The sequence below is a fragment of the Camarhynchus parvulus genome, chromosome 4 (assembly GCF_901933205.1).
Source record: "Camarhynchus parvulus chromosome 4, STF_HiC, whole genome shotgun sequence".
NCBI classification, from domain to species: domain Eukaryota; kingdom Metazoa; phylum Chordata; class Aves; order Passeriformes; family Thraupidae; genus Camarhynchus; species Camarhynchus parvulus.
The window spans coordinates 9,028,970-9,047,597 of NC_044574.1; the positions used below are offsets into that span (position 1 = coordinate 9,028,970).

Consider the following 18,628-nt stretch of genomic DNA (forward strand, 5'->3'; position numbering starts at 1 on the left):
GGCTGTCTTTTAAAGCTTTTTTCCCTGTCTTGTACTGAGATGAAATTATTTCAAGTATAATTACTTAGAACAGACACTAATGCGTTTCAATTTGCACTTTGAAAACAGGTTAGTTTGTCTTCAGAAATATAATAGTGGAAATTTATACAGCACCCATGGTTAGAGACAAATAAGATTAATGACTGTTGGGGTTTCAATGGGCCAGTGTGTGTAAAAGAAGTCTAAGTAGCACCCCAATCTTCATACCATGCTGTTAATTTGAATTGCTAAAACTCAGTGAGCTCCTTATGAAATAGCTGACATGAAATAAGCTGACACGTAAAGATTTGCAATATGTAAAGAACTGCAAAGAGAAGAAACACTATACACAAAAAAACAAGTGATGAAAGTTCAAAAAAAAACCCTGAGTAACACAACAAAAAGGTATAAAAATTTGTATTTATATAATGACGAGATAATGATACAACACAATACTCCATGTGCTACAGAACGTAGCAAGCGCCATGTACGTGTGTACAATGAATCTGTATAGTACAGTCAAATGCATCTCACAGACTATGAACCATTCCTTTGGCTCTGGGACCCAGAGGCTCTGGCACAGAACCCACCCACTAACACCTTTAGGTAACAATTGTACCAGTAAGCAGCAGAAGGCTCTCAATCAGTGCTTCACCTGCTCCAAAATTTTATCTTAAACATCCCTCCTGCACAGACCCTTCCAATGCCATAAATCCTGTGGAACCACAGTTTATGCCTCTCGTGCAAAATGAAAGAAAGGAATTGTGAACTTGAGGCACCTTCACTCTGCTTTGCCAAGAGTCAGGCCTCTGGCTGGGCATGCCTCCCCAGGAATCCTTTCCTGGGCTTATGTACAATACTTCAGGCACAGAGAACAGCCAAGGTGACCAAATGGTCTTTTCTGTTTCATATACCCCCTGCATTTTAATTCTGGGTAGCTACAGAACACACTTGGATGTTTTCTTTACAGCTGCCAATTAACAACAGTGCATTTAGACAGTCACTTAAGCAAATTGGCTCATTTCATTGCTGGCAAAATTAATTTCTGATGTGTTTTCCCCATTAGTATTTGTAGGGAGTACAGCTCTTCCTTAAAGTGTTCCTAAAGGGTCTCAATTATTCTTCCATCAATTTTGGAAAGTGTAAGTTAATGGATTAAATATCAGCACTGTTACTGGCTCATACCACACACAACCGATGGCCTCTGCCATTTAAAAACAAATTTAACAGATTTATGAAAGAGTAATTTGTTTTGAAGACATTCCTTTATCAGCAGCATCATAAAATTAAATGTATAAAATTAATATTACTTAATTAAAAGCTGTGATGATGTGGTTCTTTTAAAAAATGTGGTTCTTTCCACATGGCTGAACCGCAAGGATGAAAAATTTCACCACTAATTACCAGTCTGCCACAAAGTTAGTAAAATGATGAAATAATCACTTGTCCAGGAGGAGAGACTGCTGTAAGTACCTCCAGGAAAAGCAGAAGTACCCACCCAGAACAGGTTTGCAGGCAGAGCCCACACTAATAACTTCACCTCTGTCTGTTGCCCAGTTCTCCTCTTTTGGCATTTTAAGTTCACCCACTGAAATGGGTTATGCAAAGTGCACAGTCAGGTGCTCAGAATACTGGTATTTGTCACTGTAACTTATTTGCAGATCACCAAGTAACTTTTTTTCTACTTCTATAATTGTATGCATGTGGTACAGTTGAACCCATACTCATCCATGTCAAAATATAACACCATTTAAGTCAGTCTTAATTCTGTAAGTTAGATCAAGTTAGATGTGTTAGATTTTATGTCCTTTTTTTCAACTCCAAATCTTATACTAATAAATTACGATTGAAACTCATCTATAAACAGCACATGGAAAACTGTCATTCTCATGGATTTTTGGAAGGCTTTTTTATTTCTGTTTTAACCTGCTAACACTCACTCTGAACCAAGTTTGTTGTTTGCAGAAGACAATACAGGATCCAGTCTCTGGTTAATAATGTGTTGCAGAGCTTCTACTGCCAAACCTGCTCTTTTCAGAAGATAAATAAATCAGCTGCAATGGGCCTGGCATGGTACAAGCTGGGCAGAGAGAGGATGGATGCGAAGGAGGATTCATCCTCTGAATTGCAGCACAGAATATGCAGAAAGAACTAACAATTTTAGGCTGGTTTTTTTTGTGCCTCCCTGTGGTGATGCCAGAGTGCAGGCAGGGAGCTGGGGGAAGCACTAACCCAGGAGCAGTGCAGAGGCGTGCATCCTCCAACACCTGCGTGCTGCAAGGGAAAGCCCTTCCTTTCTTCTCCCCCAGGAAACAGGCCAAACCTCTGCGTCTCCAGAAAAAGATCTTTGCAATGACTTCATCTCTCCAGAGCCCCTTCCACAGAGAAAGCGACCTAGCAGCCCTGTAATCTTGTCCCTACTCCTTTTCCAGTGCGGTAACTGCAGAGGAAATGGATGAACTGAGAGCAGAACCTCCTCGCCTGCTGTAAGCGTGGTCACAACATGGCAGAGCTGCCAAGGTGGGGGCAGGATTTCATCTTGCAGCAAACAGTTTGCTTTTTGCAGCCCCACTGTGGGCACAGGTACACTTGTGCACACGCATGGGGCACATACACAAGTGTCCAGCTGAGAAAAAATGATAAAAATAACACTGTTTGCATCCCAAGGTGCTGTGGCCACAGGCAGTGCTGCACTGGCTGCTCAGCAGCAGAACCTAAAAAATGTCAGAGCCCCGACTGTCCCCACTGACTGCAGCTCTGCTGGGGGTACAGGCCAGTCCCCAAACCTGACCCTAGGATCTGCTGTGCCCCTGCCTCTAATGGGGCTGCTGCTGTCCGGGGGCTGTGCCTGAAAATTCCACCTTAAATTGGGCTGTGCTCGAGGGAGAATGACACAGGCAGTATGGTGTCATTTTTCTTTACCAGCATTAATAGCTCCCAGCTGTAACAACTGAAAAAGTAAAAACAAATAAACCCTTTTTATTTCCACTCAAGATTATTCGAGTAATTTTTATTGAAAATATAAGATCTACAAAGCCATGGATACCCAGCGTGGAAGAACTCATTAAGTTAGCACATTCATCTTTAAAAGGAAAATTTCAGGTTGACCTAAGGTACAATAATGTTCAATTTAAAGTCTCATTTTTCCTTCTGTAAATTTCAAATCTCTTTTCATTAGGAGGTTCTGTGCAAGAGCTGCTTGTCATGAAAGGAAACACTTTACAATCCATGAATGTGTTCATTATATAATAAATGAACAGCAACAATATACTAGCCTTTTTTTTTTTTCCTGTTAACAGTCGTGTGTTAAAGTAAACTCTTTTTTTTTTTTCCATGATTTGGAAATTAGTTACATATGCACCAAAGGAGCTAGTAATTTCTGCTGCTTGTCAGCTACACACAATGAGTATATTGCTGTGTGCTTTCCCCAACAATGAGGATTTTAGTAATATGCAAGGTGTATAGAATGTAATACCAAAACCTGCATCACAGAAAAGGTTAATTGTTTTCTTATTCAGCTGCCAGAGTTGATAACCTTAGGCCCCTCCCCAGAGCCAAAGTAGGGGTGGCCATCCATTAGGTTATGTAAATTAAATGTATACGTTTCCTTGTTGGCAAGTTCCAAGCAGTAAGCGAGAGTGCAAACAAGGATCTGTAAGCTGCCACAAAATGTATTCATATTTCTACTCTGTGTTGTAAGAGCCAAAGGGAGGACACGTATGTCAGATGTTGAAAGAACAACTGAACCTTTGCTTTTGATCATTATGGTCAGTCTGTCATGAGGTCTTGTATCTGAATGCTAAAAATGGCACCACACTTGGACATCCCATAGCCTTACACAGTACGTTTGTGTTTCCCGAGCCACTGAGCGCTGGTCTCACAGAGACCCTGACTTTATAAGCTAACAAAAAATAGATTTGGGTGCTGAAGAATCCAAGGGAGGGCTCATACAAAGACAATTAACCCTCGCACCAAAACCTAATTTCATGATTTTACTTAAAGCCACACTGAATCAGTTGTGAGAGGGTGAAGATATAAATACACCTCTCTGCTTCATCCGTAAGAAGGTGGACAACTGACCATTTGAACAGAGGGTCGTGAAACAAAGCTTAGTTGTCCTTTAAACAATGAGAAGGAGAGGCATACATAAATGGTCACCAAGGCACAATATGACAAAGGTGAAGAGTCCCTGAGACTCTGGTCTGGGTCTGTACCATTCCCCTCCTTATACAAGTAAATGAGAACATTTAGGAAAATATAATACAAAATCTCTTACAGGAAATATAGACTACACTTGCTAAAATCACTTCCCTAAAAGTGTTTATAGCTTTTTTCTTTCTTTTTTTTCAATTTTTTTTTTTTTTTTTTTCTTTTTTTTTTATTTTTTTAAAAGACCTTCTTTAAACAGATAATGCAAAGACTGGTCCATTTTTTTCTTACCCGGCAAGCCAAGCTCTAATGACTTCACTAAGCAGAAGTTGTATTAAAATACATCTTCATAGTATTGCTACAATTTGGGTAAATATGTTCTGAACAGCTTGATGAGTACTAAATAAACTTTGCTGTTTTACAGCATACATTTTAATTTTTTTGCACTTTTTTAAGAATAGAAAATGCAATTATAGTGTGCAAAAGAAAAAAAATTAATTATCTTCTAGCTGAATACTGTAATTTTAAGCCATGCCTTCCATAAGAATGTATTGACATGTGTAAATAGAAGAGAAGGAAAAAAAAACCAAGCAAACAGAGATTTCATTTCCTTGCAAGGCAAGATTAACTATCACAAACTGGATCACTTGAGTTCTGTATTCTTCAGAGAAAAAAATGAAAACAACAACCCATAAAACCACTGAAATGCTTCAAATGTCATCCATTCCACGGTAACAGGTTAAAACTGCCATCTTGCTTTCTACTGATCCCGTTAACATGGACAGAATGATTTGCTGCTGGTTGGATATTGAATACAAAAAGCAAAAGAAAGTTGAGATCATCCCACATGAAGTCATTATTAGAGCTGGCTTTTCCCCCATTTTGAAGTACAGTAGTGACTTGTAAATACGACCTTTTCTAAAGATCATTTGAGATTTGAAGATTTATCTACCTGCTTCACCCAAACAACAACTGCTGAAAGAATTTACTCTATGGAGCCCACTATATAGCATTCAAAATGTTTTGGGTTTGGGGTTTTTTTTCATGAAAAAATACCACAAAAAGTAGTTTTAGGTTTTTGTATCTCTGAATCACTAACACATTGTAGATTTCATTTATTCTTCCATGTTTGAAAATGGTTTCTGCAAAATCAAAATAAACTGTCAAACTCCCTTACACCATGCTTCCAACAGTTTGAATTTAATACTTCTTGAATGGAACGACATAATTTATTTCCTTTAATTTGCAGGATGGCTACATCAAGCTAGCTTTAAGTCACAACTGTACCTAACCACAGTTCTCTGCAGCAAACCCATGATTTACAATATCTAATATTGTGGTTACAGTGCAGGGAACCATGGGTAAGAAACCTCCATGTCAGAGTATTGTGGTTGGGGTTTCCCGGAAGAGTGGCAGTTGACACCTCTGGAATATTCATATATAAGTGCTTCAGTCAGATGGTCCTGAGTTGAGCGGGTAACTCAGGCACTATGAGAGCCTGGCATTCAGTCTGCGGGAATGTGTGTAACCTCCGTCACTCGAACCGCTCTGCAAACTGTAGTGGTCTTCAGCATCACTGGCACTTCCAATACTGTCCATTTCACCTGGAGTAAACTCCATTCCTTCAATGTCTACTTCTAAAGAAAACATAAGAAGGCACATTTTCAGAAAGTTGTAGCAACTGGTCATGGGCCAGTGTCAATCAACACCTGAATCACACTTCAGTTGCAATAATTAAAAAAAACCAAGAACTGGCACAGTAATTCCTGAGGAAAGGATCATCTTGTCCACCTGAGAATTAAAATCCCTTCTGCCCTCAGCCACATAAATATACTGCATGACATCAATACCTGTGGCATTCACATTCTCTGAACAGAGAGAGACATAATTCTCTCTCTCAGGTTTTCTCCTGGAGAAGCACAGAGGGAAAACAATTTTTATCTCTGCTTGCTGCTCCTAGTGTTTTGCAGATGTAGAATGGGTTAAAAAGATTGTTTACCTAAAGAAATTTAGTAATTAGACTCTGGTAGAAATTGTTTATGTTAATTAGCCTATCATGTCCAAGCTGTGTGGACTGTCAGTCTACAGACAGTCACGAGTTTTCAATTAGCAGTAAGTATAATATAGTATAGTATAGCATAACATAGTATAGTATAGTACAGTACAGTACAGTATCTCTCTTTAATATAGTTGTAATGTAATATAGTATAGTTTTAATAAAGCAATTGTTCAACCTTCCAAATCAATAGAATCAGATACCAATCATTCCCGTGTTGGGGGCACCCTGCAACTTCAATAAATACCAAATGCTTTCCCAGAACTGTTCCAACCTGCACACAGACACTGATTTAGAAAAAAGCTGGCCCTCAGAGGCTGTCCTACTGCAGAACTGTCCATGGTAATTCCAGCCATGCAGGTGTTGGCTGGTGTGACCACCTGTCCCCACGTAAACTGCCCCAAGACCAACCACTCCACCCCCCTGGGCGCAGAAACAGCCAGCCTGGGCAACTGTTCTGCCAGAAAAACTTCCAAATGGGAAAGTAAGAAATGGCAACTGCCAGCTTGACAAGCTGTCTTAAATGAGAACCAAATGCACAGAACCCTTGGTGATCGTTGCACAGAAAATGTTTTAAAATTTCACAATAAATGATGTGGAAATAATTTTTTCACACAAATTAATTAGGCTAAATAAGATTTTTTCTTTCCATGAGAAAATATTATGCCAGCTTTACCAATAATTACACTAAAAATTCAAAATATTAAATGGTAATTGTTAAAAAACTGGCAAAACCACATGCAGGATAAATAGCTTTAAAAATACACACAATATTAACAGCTTCAAAAGTAATTAGGAAAAAAAAAACATTTTTCAAAGAATGTGAAAAAGATGCCTTAATTTTTTACTCTTCAAATCGCATTATGTTATAATTTTATCTGGGTTTTGTTGAAAGCTTGATTTTAGTTCTAAATGACATATCCTTGTTTCCCTACTTCCCTTTTCCCCCGTGCTGCTGCAGGCCCTTTGGGAAGGCCTGGCTGAGTTACCTTGTTCAGAGTCAGTGGATATTGTTGATCCCATGCTGTCAGTGCGGATTCGCTCCATGCCCTGCACGGAGAGCTGCTCCAGCCTGCGCTTGAGATAGCGGTGCTCCCGCTGTAATTGTTCTTTAATATTTAGAGCTTTTCGGTCCTGTTCTTCCAATTTCTTAAAGGGAGAGAAACACAGTGAGCCGGCAGTTTGTACCCGTGTCAAAGCATAAGTAACTTAAGGTCTTCTCGTAAACAGTAATTTGAAAGCAATTTAAGTATTTTAATTAATTAATATAAAGTTAAAATTAAATCTAAAATTTTGATTTTTTAGTTAGCATTCTGTAGAGGTCAGTACAATTTTAGCAGGCTGAATTTGTTTCACGGTAAGATATATGGTTAAAGGGGGAAAATAATAATAATTTTTAAAAAATCCCTCTTGCCACTAGCAGACATTCCCTGGCTAAGACCAAATTATTGTTGTCTTGGTTGTGGGGAATATTTAAATCATTTTATCAGGTGAAACCAGCATCATCTTTGATAACTCGAGCACAGCTCATGTTTCAGTGAGAACATAATGCATCTTTAGATGAGTCTCTTACTCCACCTATCACCATAAAGGAACCATCGTGAACCTCTGAATGTTCTCCCTCCTACCACAGGCCATGGAAAATTTTAGCATTTAAAATGCTTCATTAACAATAAGCAGCATTAATTATATATAGAAGGAGGAATTTACTAACAACTCTCTTTATCCTTGCTTTTTTTTCCTTGAACTTCTCCAGAGCAAGTATGATAATTCTGTGATATCATCTACAAAGTCGGTGGTATTAATTCAGAATTTCTCGGCAAACAGCCTGTGAAAGGATCCTTCACATATCTACCTAAAATCTCCCCTCTGACAGAATAAAAGCAGGTATTAATTTTGCAAATAAAAAGAATGCTTCACACCCAATAAAATGTGCTGCACTGTTGGTCCAAATACAGTAACAGGAATAAAGTATCTTTTTGTATTTGAACTGAGCCCTTCTCCAAATCACTGCTAGCCATTTAAAAAAATTGACTGCATAATTAGGGAAAAATTTGTAAGAGTATGATGGGATTAAAAGCATGAAGGATACACAAATCAAAACACCTTTTATTATTAAAAAAATTATCTATCTAATGCAGTAAATTACAGGTTGTAGCAGTAAAAGCACTCATAAGAGTGAGCAGATTTCTCTGTGAGTTGTGTTTACATGATCACTGAGATTTAGGAGATGTGCAGGGAGTGAATACAGCTGCTGAAGTCTCCTCCCTGCCGTCTGAATGAACCTAGGCTTGGTTTTCTGAGGAGAGCAGGCTGGGACAGTGCACAGCAAAACACAAGAAAAACCCTTTCAGAGATCTTGCTGTTCCCATGCAAGCCTGAAATAAAAGTGTTTGAAAAAATAATTGACACTCTTGAATGGGGCAGTTTCCTGGCTCAATGAAATCTACCTTCTTCCACCGCATTTTAAGCCCCCTCCCAGGCAATACACTCTGCAGATAATCATCATAGGTGGATACACAATGTTATAATAGGAAAGGGGTTGGTACATCCATGTACACAACAAACCAAATGTGCCCAATTGATCGGACTTCCTTTTCCTGTATTTTCCTGGCTGCAATCCTAAACTCTAACAACTATTTTAGGAAAGAACTCAGTGATTCATATCCAGGAGACTCAAAGCCATCCAGTCTTTCAGAGCAGATCTCAATATACGGGGGGTGTGTGTGTGTGAAAAGTTGAGAACTAATGACTGTGCTCAAAATGCCAGCTGGGCACGGGCAAGCTCTGGCAGGGCAGGGGAGGGAGCTGACCTGACAAAGGGGAGCAATTAAATGCTAACCCAGTTTGGGCAGGTTCAGTTAAAATCTTAAAAAGAAAGTTAAACTTCAGTCTGGGTTCTCAGAAGACGAGTACTTGGTGCTGTGCAAGAGAGATCTGGAAAGAATCTGTTCCCAGCTTTTTTTATCAGCAGCTGAAATGGTAACTGCAGGGCTAATCTCGCACACTCGCCACTTGTAAAAACACTTCTTCAATTTGTATGCATAAGCCCATCATAGGGGGGCAGCCCAAGACAAAAACCACATGCAGTGCCTTTCATGCATGTTAGCCTGAATTATAAACAAGAGGCCAAAATCTCAAATGGTAAAAACAGGGGTTGCCCAGCTGGAGTAAATGTGCTTAGAAGTGCTGAAAAAGTAGCTCTGTAAACTTGTTCACAAGAATGGTTTTGCTTGGATTAATCCTTATTTCTTCATATGAATCACACCCACTTCTGTAACAGCAGTGAATCTTAAAGCTGTGCATCAGCAGGATGTTCTCCAAAATATTGCAAGATTACTGGCAGTGTTCAATTTTGCCTGACACTTTTCTTGACCTGTTTCTCTGTAACACTGAAAAAATGCCAGATGAGTAATTACAGTCCTGGACACAGCAGCAGAAACCTGTTCTTTAACTTTTACATTTGAATACCTCTTTGTCTTATTTCTGCATATAACCCTGTTCCCTGAAAACAATGACAGTGAAAATGGGAGTGAAGGTGTCTTTGGAGAGAGAAGGCTTGAGGAATAATTTCCTTTGAATTACCTGTGCAAATGTAGAACCTGTACTGCTGCTGGATCATAGGTGAGATTTAAAGTTGTTTTTTGTTTTAAATTTGTAACAAGGGGAGCAGCAACTAACAGGAGACTGCATTTAATTTTTTGTTTCATTTAAATGAGAACCTGGTCAACAAAATGTTGATGGGGTAAGGCTCACTAATAGATATGATATTTTTGATTCCATTATTTTTTTCATCATTAATGGATCTGGCTTTTTTACATTTTAGTAAATGCAGTGCAATGCTACTTTGCTGGGCTCTTAAAAATAGATATATTAATTAAAGAACAGCTTTTACAGATTTTTTTAAAATTATAGTGTAAATCATTAAATACACTAGTTAGCAACTAATCAGAAATCACAAAACCACTGTTTTATATATCTGAGATGCTAAATTGCAAAACACTAAACCTTGACACTGTGACTGAAACCCCTGCAAGCAATAAAGGCCAATAAATCCAGAAGATTGGACATATGGATATGGATTTTGTGTGAAAATTTGTTTCCTCTCTGTGGATACACATTCTGGAAGATTCTCCCTTGAAAGAAATAAAAACATGGATGAATGTTTTTACCTTGATATGCATCTTAGCTCTTTTCAACAGACTTAGAGTGGTGTGTCTGGTGCTGTCCGGCCCGAGAGGCACAAGCTGTTTTAGCTGTTCCAAATATAGCCGGAGTTTAGCCCGCCTGCAATCATCAAAAACCAAGAGTTGTAGTGGAGTTGCACCCGACCAGAATCTCCTATATGCAAACACCATCTGTTTGCAGGATCTCTGTGCAGAGCTCGAGTCAACCGTGGCTTCCTTTCCCCTCCCTTTGGCAAAGTTTCAGACTGAAAGGTCACTTGAAATGCAGTAATGCTGCTTGGCACACTCACACAGGAGGCTCATACCTGTGTTTCAGAGCACTTTGCTCAGCCTGGTCAGTCCCATCTTAACCAAAGGGGAGCATGCTCAGAGATCTGAGACATCCAGGCAAGGCTGCACACAACCTGTGGCTGGTTAAGGCAAAAAACCTGGGATTTTGCTCCAATGCAGGGAATTCTGCAGGCACAGACAGAGCTGTGGGCAGCTGCAGACCCTGATCCCCCTCTCCCCATTCCTATCCCTGCCTGCTGCAATAGGACACGCTCCAGCTATGCAAGCCAAGGGCATCCATGCAGCTCCTCACAGCTCAGAGCTGTTTCCAGCCAAGGTTTATCAATGTATTTTAACAGGGAGGACCTGATGCCCCTTCTCATCCCTTCTACTGACCCACAGTCCCCTCTAGAAGGAGACAGTTCTTCCTCTCACTGCACTGGGTTTATTATAAACACACAAGAAAAAGCACTTCCAGCCATTTTCCTCAACAAAAGGGTCCTGCTTTCTCTGTTACTCCCTTGCAAGTATCGCTATTGCTGCTCTCAACAATCTCTCCTGTACTACTGCCATGTCTATCAGTAAAAAGAGGATGAACAAAGTACTGTTTCTACAAATGTTTTCCAAACTAGAAAGCAGCTGGCAATACAACAGTCCACGGAAGAGTTGCTTGACCTATCCAAAACAAGGCAGTGGCCAACCAAAGAACTGCATGGGAGTGTGTTTCTGCAGGCACATCCTAAAGAAAATCTCTCCTGGTTTTAATTCACAGCCCTTGAACAGGAATCCACATGGTTCTGCAATGAGGTAGAAATGGATGGGGAAGTGCTTCCATGAATAACTACTATCCTCCTTTCTGCCAGCCTGTTACAGGCTGAGCAAAGCCATGACTGGAGCTGGCATTGCCCTCACAGCCATAAGAGGAACTGAAGCAGATCCCAGGAGTGAGGTGAATAATCATATTTTTCAAATTTGCTCAATGCTGCATGAAGGAAACAAACACTGCAGGAATTCAACACTTCTGGTCAAGAATGAACTTTCTTTTGAACAACGAGCTCAGAACCACAGTCCAGCATCAGTATTTGAAATGAACAAACACTCTGGTGCACAAACACTCTTCAGCAGGGTTTAATATGCACCAAATGACAAATTAAATGTTTGTAATTGGAATTATTAGTGCAATGTGAAAACAACCTGAGAATTAACGGTGAAAAAACCCAAAGCAAAACAGAATTAATACAGAACAGCAATGACTACATACTCATACATTTAGTTCTGTCTGCCTATAAATCAGCAGTGTACTAGCTAAGAAACCACCAAGCATTTACATAAAATTTTAAATTTTTTCTTCAAGCACTTAGGGAAAAAGGATTTTTGGTAAAAATCTGATTCACCAGAGAAAACTGACGACAGACTTTGTGTTTAGGTCTGGGGTTTGTTTTTAAATACAAGGTTCTAAACTTGAGCATCTAAATACTTTTGTTTAAACAACACCAACAAAGACTGGCTGAAGTATTCACAAAACTTGCCCATCGGATCCCCTGAGGCTGCTACCTTAAACTGGGATAGTAATCTTTAAAATAGTGAAATACCCAAATTAGGGACTACTGGTATTTATACAGAAAATCTTAATGAGGCAAATTTTTATTTCTGTGTCTGTAATCTCTAACAACTACCTGGGGTAGTTGCATTTTAAATTCAAAAACTTGTGTCAGGGACTAAATTCAAATAATCATTTTGTTTTCTAGACAGCCTCTGAACATACCCACATGAGCCTGTTTCACTCAGCCCAACTGTACTTAGACTGATGACAAGAAAGTGCAGACTGAAGATGAAGGAACACATAGGAAGGAAGAAGAGAAGGATGGTACCAAATAGTAAATAGAGAGGCAAACACCTAGAAATAGAATGAGCAATATACTTGGAGCCATTAAAAGTCTGATAAGGAATATACAGAACTGTTGATTGAGATTTACTTAGTATTAATTCTGGAAAACATTAATGAAACCAGACTACATAGTGAACTTATCTGCCTCTTGCTATTTGAGGAAAGTCTGCTTACCACAGGGAGAAGAAAGCAAGGCTTTAGTGCACTTCCTTGCCATCAACTGGGGAGTTCACAGAAATATCACCAAGGTTCAGGGGCATGGCTGTGTGCCTTTTTAAAGCACAAACTCTTTTATGTTACCTGCCGGCCCAGTGGAGCAAGACTTTACAAAATTCCCATGAAGAACATGGGACTAAATCTAAGAAGAGTATTTTAAGTGACCAGTGAGAAAAATTAAAAGGGCTGAATATTAACAAAACTGCTTTAAGGCTTTTTCAGTACTACCAGCTGATACTGATAGCAGTAAATGTACTAAATACATTTGCTGAAAGACCTCCTCTAACTTCACCTTTTTTTCTTAAAAGGACTTTTTCTTTCATCTAATTACTCAACACCTATGAATCCATTACAGATTTGAAAGCATAAGCTTTACAGAGTTCTTTACATAAATGCAGACATGTTTATGTGACTAGTTAATATATTATGATCAATAGCATAGGTTGTGAATGTACAAAAAGAAAACCAGCCCACCACAACTCCTCTAGTACTGGAGTAAATATCCCCACGTTTTTCATTTTGCACATCTTAGAAAAAACTGTAAGAATGTAAGAAAACATTTCAGGCATGTTACATTAACAGATCACACCAGCAGGAACAAGGGACTCAAACTTCACAGCAGATAAGTTGTCTCGTACAGACTCTGCCAGCACTAATTTCTCTCTTTTTCTGCAGGGACCTGACAGCTTTTGCTTTTCCTCAGCTGCCTGTGACCACAGGAGGAGGGAAAGGCACTCACAGAGGTAATCACAGCCAGAGCTGCTTTGTGTTTTGCAGCTCACGCCTTAAATTCCACCTAAAAAAATGACAAAAAGAAAGGGGAAAAAAAAAGAAAGCAGCCTGGTGTCAGCGCAACAGGGTAACAGTCTCTGTGCATGAAACATGGCTGAAGTTGGGTAATTGCACTCTGCCCCAGCCCCCAACCCCAGTGTGGCATCAGGCCTGGACACCAGAGCTGACAGAAAAGGACAATTTCCTCACCTCAGGTGGATGCACAGAAATATCCCCCTCATCACTGATACTGATTTCATCTGGGAAGGCAGGGATCTAAAAAATGCCATCCAAAATCCAAAACAAGCCTGCAGCTCTCTGTTTTGGGTGTAGCCCCACATACGGAGAGGTGCATTGTCACATTGTCCTTTGTGCCAGATGATAAAGGGGTTTCAGATGTTCAAGACTCCAGTGTTTCCCCAAAAGCAGGTCCACAGCAGGGTCCTCTGAGTCTGCTTTACAGCTCTTCTAGTGCTTGGTAAGCCCAGGCTGGTCAGCATTCCAGGGCAGGGGCCATGTCCAGCAGCTGTCTGGTGGTTCCTCACATTCACATAAAGGACAAAGCCACCTGCTGACAACTGACCCAAAGGCTACCAGCAGGAACTGCCCTAAACTGGTTTTGAATCCATGTAAGCCACGATGGGCAGTAGAGGCAGGGCTTTCAGAGCCCATGGCAGAACCCTGGAGCCCCACAGCAGGGAGGGACAAAGCAAAAAGGGGGTTTTAAGACTTTTCCTACAGATCAAGGACATCCACCAGAAGACCATCACAGGAAGACCACTCATTGACTCTAGTCCTTGGAGACTGCAGTTTGCTCAAGTGTTTGGCTGTGAAAAGGCAGGTTCACTACTTCTCAAAGAAAGGGCTGCCATGCAAAGGCATATTAAGATCTTTGACCCTAATCAATTTCATAATTGTGTTAAATGAGTCTATTAAATAATAGTCAATAAGCTTTGCTGCATATATGAGATCCCAGATGGAAATCCAAGCAGTACACCAAGAAATGGAATACTAAGATGCAGAAAAAAAAAAAAAGAAACAAAAAAGTCCATTGTTCACCCTGGATAATCTTCATTCCAAGGAAACTGCAACAACTCCAAGAAATTCCGACAACTACTTGACAGACGGTTGCAATGGGAACAAAATACTTCTCTGTAGGGCTAAATAATACAACAAAGGCAATGGCTGTGGATTCAGAGGTTCAGGACGGACACTGGGAAACAGAATTTTTATTGGGGCAGTGGTGAACAAACAGAATAGGTTGCCCAGAAAGGCAGTCCTTGGAAATTCTTAAAGATTTACCCAGACAGAGCAATAAACACTCACAGACACATATCCATGTCTATGAACATGTAAATCCAAAATTGCCTGTAACCCTTCAGCATCTGACTCACAAGATTGCTCCTATTCATGTACCAGCAAAACATCCCCAGCTGTGTGGCTTAAACCTGTGCCACTCTGACTGACAGACTGCTGGTAGGTTTGTGGAGTGACCTGATCCACTGCAGCCTTTCCACAGGGGCTCTCCAGGGCTTTGTCAGGTCCAGCACAGCAGAGAAAAATGGCCTGCAGCCATCAGACAGCAGATAGCTGTTCAAGCAGCAGTTGCACAGTTTTTTGACAGCAGCAAAGGTGTGTTTCCTAAATCATTCAAGTATAAATCTACAGGCTTTATTTAGAGGCCAGTGAGCTGCACAAAGCCAGCTGCAAAGGCATGGTGCATATCCCAAATGAGCTGCTCAGTCCTCAGCATGGCAGGGCCCAGTTACATTAAATGGCCACAGACACTCATGATCCAGGGTGACATTACTGAGTTCCTGTGAAATGTGTGCCTGTCCATCCTGCCACCTCAGCTGGGCGCTCCCTGCAGACAAGCTTCCAACAGCCCTCCATGTGTTTGTGGTACGTAGCACGGGGTGGGCATTTCCTGGAAGCTGCATCCAAAGATAAACAGTTCCCAGTGCTGGCATCGTGTTCCTGACTGCCAGAGGTCACTTGCTCAAAGTGTCAGAAGGACCATGCTCATCTGTTTCTGAACAATTGTGAGCAAGAGCATAAAGCTCACTACAGAGAAGTCAAATTCATGACAAGTGTTCACCTTGCACACTCTCCAGGTCTCACTCCACTGCCCACATGGAGCACAAGAATGACTCTCACATGTCCCCATTCTCTGCTGACCCAGAGCTGGCTGTACCAAGGAGGGAGCAACTCTATCAGCAGTCTGTCATCCTGTGGGAATCCCAGAACAGTTCTGTCTGGTCCACACCTGCTCCCTGCTATGAGCAGATTGCCCAGTTGGCAATGGAGCCGTCCTGGCCATACTGGCATCTTAGACATGCAGCATCTCCAGCTGATGGAGGAAGGATCTGGAAGGTTAGGAAATGGCCCAAAAGCCACTAAATGTCTGTATTCTCACACTGCATGCCCTGATTTTCCCTTCTTGCTGGCTCCAGCAGTTGGCAGAGTTAGACATGATGTTGCTTCCACATGCACGGCCCATCATACCTCTCACCACAGTGCACCACTGAAGCAGGCAGGAAACAATGCTGCCCTCACAAGCAGGCCCTAACTGTGCTTTCTGTAGGGCACCTTAGTGCTAAAAACACTTGTGTGACTGAACAAACACTTGTGTGACTGAACATGTGTCTGTTTCAGATGTCCCAATTTTACTCCACTAAACTAGCTGCATGTACAGGAGGTTGACATACTCTCAAATCAACTGCTAGATATGTTTGTTTGGTGCTCTTCTGAAAAGGACACTAGAGATCAAACTCAAGCAATGCAATCACTACAAGCCTTACCAGTGAGCATAAGAAATAGATTTGAAATACATGTAAAAATTAAAAAATTGTCATTTCTGTACATTAACCATTTTGGTCCAAAAACCAGACAGCATCACACCCTATCACAAAGCAAATTCAGTACAAACTCAATAAAACTAAACCCCAACTTCAAAGAATAGAAACATATTTGAAATTAATCTAGAAGACACATTATTACAAACTGGACAGAGTTACCTAAGACTTTCAATTTCCTTCTCTAATGTTTCACTTTTTTTTTCCACATTCAAACCTATCCTGGTGCTGTGCAATGAAGTTAATACACAAAGGTTTAAATATAGAGCAGTTACTAAATTTTTCATTGTTGCATAAGGACTGTGTAATCTGGCTTAATAATGTGCACAGGGTAAAGTCAGAGAAGATTCTCTGCACCAAAAATTCACTTCTGGAGTCAAATGTTATCCAGATACACTAGGAACCAAAATAGTCTGGCCTGAGACCACAACTTTGGGTCAGAGACAGCAGCAGTGAACTAATCAGCAGTGAACTAATGCTTGTGTTCCCTCCTTAAAGCAAGGTGAATTTATCTCCCTGCCAGACATGAAATTCAGCATAAAATACAGAAGTGAGCTAACTGCAATTGTAAGACAGTCATGTTTTTACAGGAAGACTCTTCACAGATTTATTTATGAAATGCAAATACCTGCATACAGGGAACACTCAAGTTTTAGACAGAATCAGCAAAGAGAAGCTCAGGATACTTTGTGACATGCACTGGGTGAGGATGAACACTGACAGCATCACTACTCATAAACATCATTATTTCAAAGTTTTTAAAAAATGCAGAAATGTAGCAGTAAAAACCTCCCTAGTGTGACTTCAGGGTTCACCTGCCCCAAGGAAAAACGAGAGCGAGAAACTCTGCCTGCCTTCTCATTCCAGCTTCAATCCCTTCTTACTGGAGCTTGACACAACAAGGCAACATCTTTTAAAGGTTGCAGCTCTTCTTATTCTGTGCACAGTCACTCTAAAGTGGTGACAAAATTTTGCTGCAAATTGTTCTAATGGTACTGAAAATTTAATATATTCATATTATTTTGTGTAGCCCTGGATATCATGGCCACATATGCAGTGGTGGTAATCATGTAATTATATACCCAACTCTGCTTAGGGGAAGCTGGTACTCAAGCATACTTGCCTTGCTCCTCTTTAAGCTAACACTTTTATTAAAAGTGTCAGGAATTACATATTTACAGATCTACAAGACTTTTTGTAAGCTACCAGAGATGACTCTGTACTAATTAAAACACATTTGTTTACAAAGGCATTTAAAGAGATTATTTATAAGCTTCCAGCTTACGAAATCACAGAAATTCAATCAGATAAATGGTTCTAAAGAAACCTATTTATTAATGATTCAGACAGTATTTAGCATATCTCCAGCAAAATATTAAACATAATGGAAGATAACGACCCTCCACTGCAACAAAAAAATCCTGTTTCTTTCAGATTTCACTCAGAAACACTTATAATACTTCCTCCTCTACGAAGGATACCTCAAATACTTCTCTTTTTTCTAAAGGATGCTGTAGCTCACACTTGAGCTGCACAATCTATTTCAACTACACAACAAATATGCTTTAGTGAAAAGGAAAGAAAACCTCTTAGTATTAAAGCACTGTACCATAGCAAGGCACCCAGTGTGCAGATTGCTCCGAGATGTGTGAAAAGCTTGCTCACAGCTGAGTGCCTTGGAGTCAAACCCAGAAAATGCAGTCTTGCTCTTACAGCAAACCTCTTGGCTTTTTACCATCCAAGGAAAGATAAACCAAACACCAGGAAGCTGAGGGTCTTTTTCATGGTAAAAACAAATGCCTGAAGTTTGCCCACTGGTGAAGATTCATCCAAGGCATTTTTTGTCTGTGTCTAACACCTCACAGGGCCTCTGCAACTAAATTCTGCAGTAAAGCCCACATGGAAACCAACAGGCAGGAAGAGCAGTGAATGCCTAATTGCAGTGATTGTTACTGAATTAAATGCAACAACCCTGCAATCACCTGCTTTATTTACTGTGGTATTAACTGTATTCATCCTCAATATGCATTTCCAGCATGCTGAATACTTGTGTGCATCTGCTCTGCTGAACTGAAAGCAGCCACCTTGGAAGTGTCCAAACATGGCATAACAACTGCAGCAAGTGCCTCTTAGCATCACAAGCTTTCAGAGAGTCAGTGCTGCTCTGGACTTACCTGCAAGTTTTCACATGAATACTGCTCAGTAATGTCTGGTGCTG

General features: G+C 40.4%; 1 protein-coding gene across 3 annotated transcripts in view; it reads right to left on the bottom strand.

Moving 5' to 3' along the window:
- Nucleotides 1–424: 424 nt before the first annotated feature.
- Nucleotides 425–18,628, bottom strand: part of MXD4 (MAX dimerization protein 4) — a 42,118-nt gene continuing 23,914 nt past the window's right edge. For 2 of the 3 annotated variants that reach the window (XM_030947311.1, XM_030947309.1), the window contains exons 4-6: nucleotides 10,396–10,510; nucleotides 7,213–7,372; nucleotides 425–5,804 (exon numbers count right to left, since the gene is read on the bottom strand). In XM_030947311.1, coding sequence (XP_030803171.1) covers nucleotides 5,656–5,804; nucleotides 7,213–7,372; nucleotides 10,396–10,510 — 424 coding nt within the window. In that variant the 3' untranslated portion in view covers nucleotides 425–5,655. The remainder of the gene's footprint in view (nucleotides 5,805–7,212; nucleotides 7,373–10,395; nucleotides 10,511–18,628) is intronic. The other variant, XM_030947310.1, reaches the window with a different exon arrangement.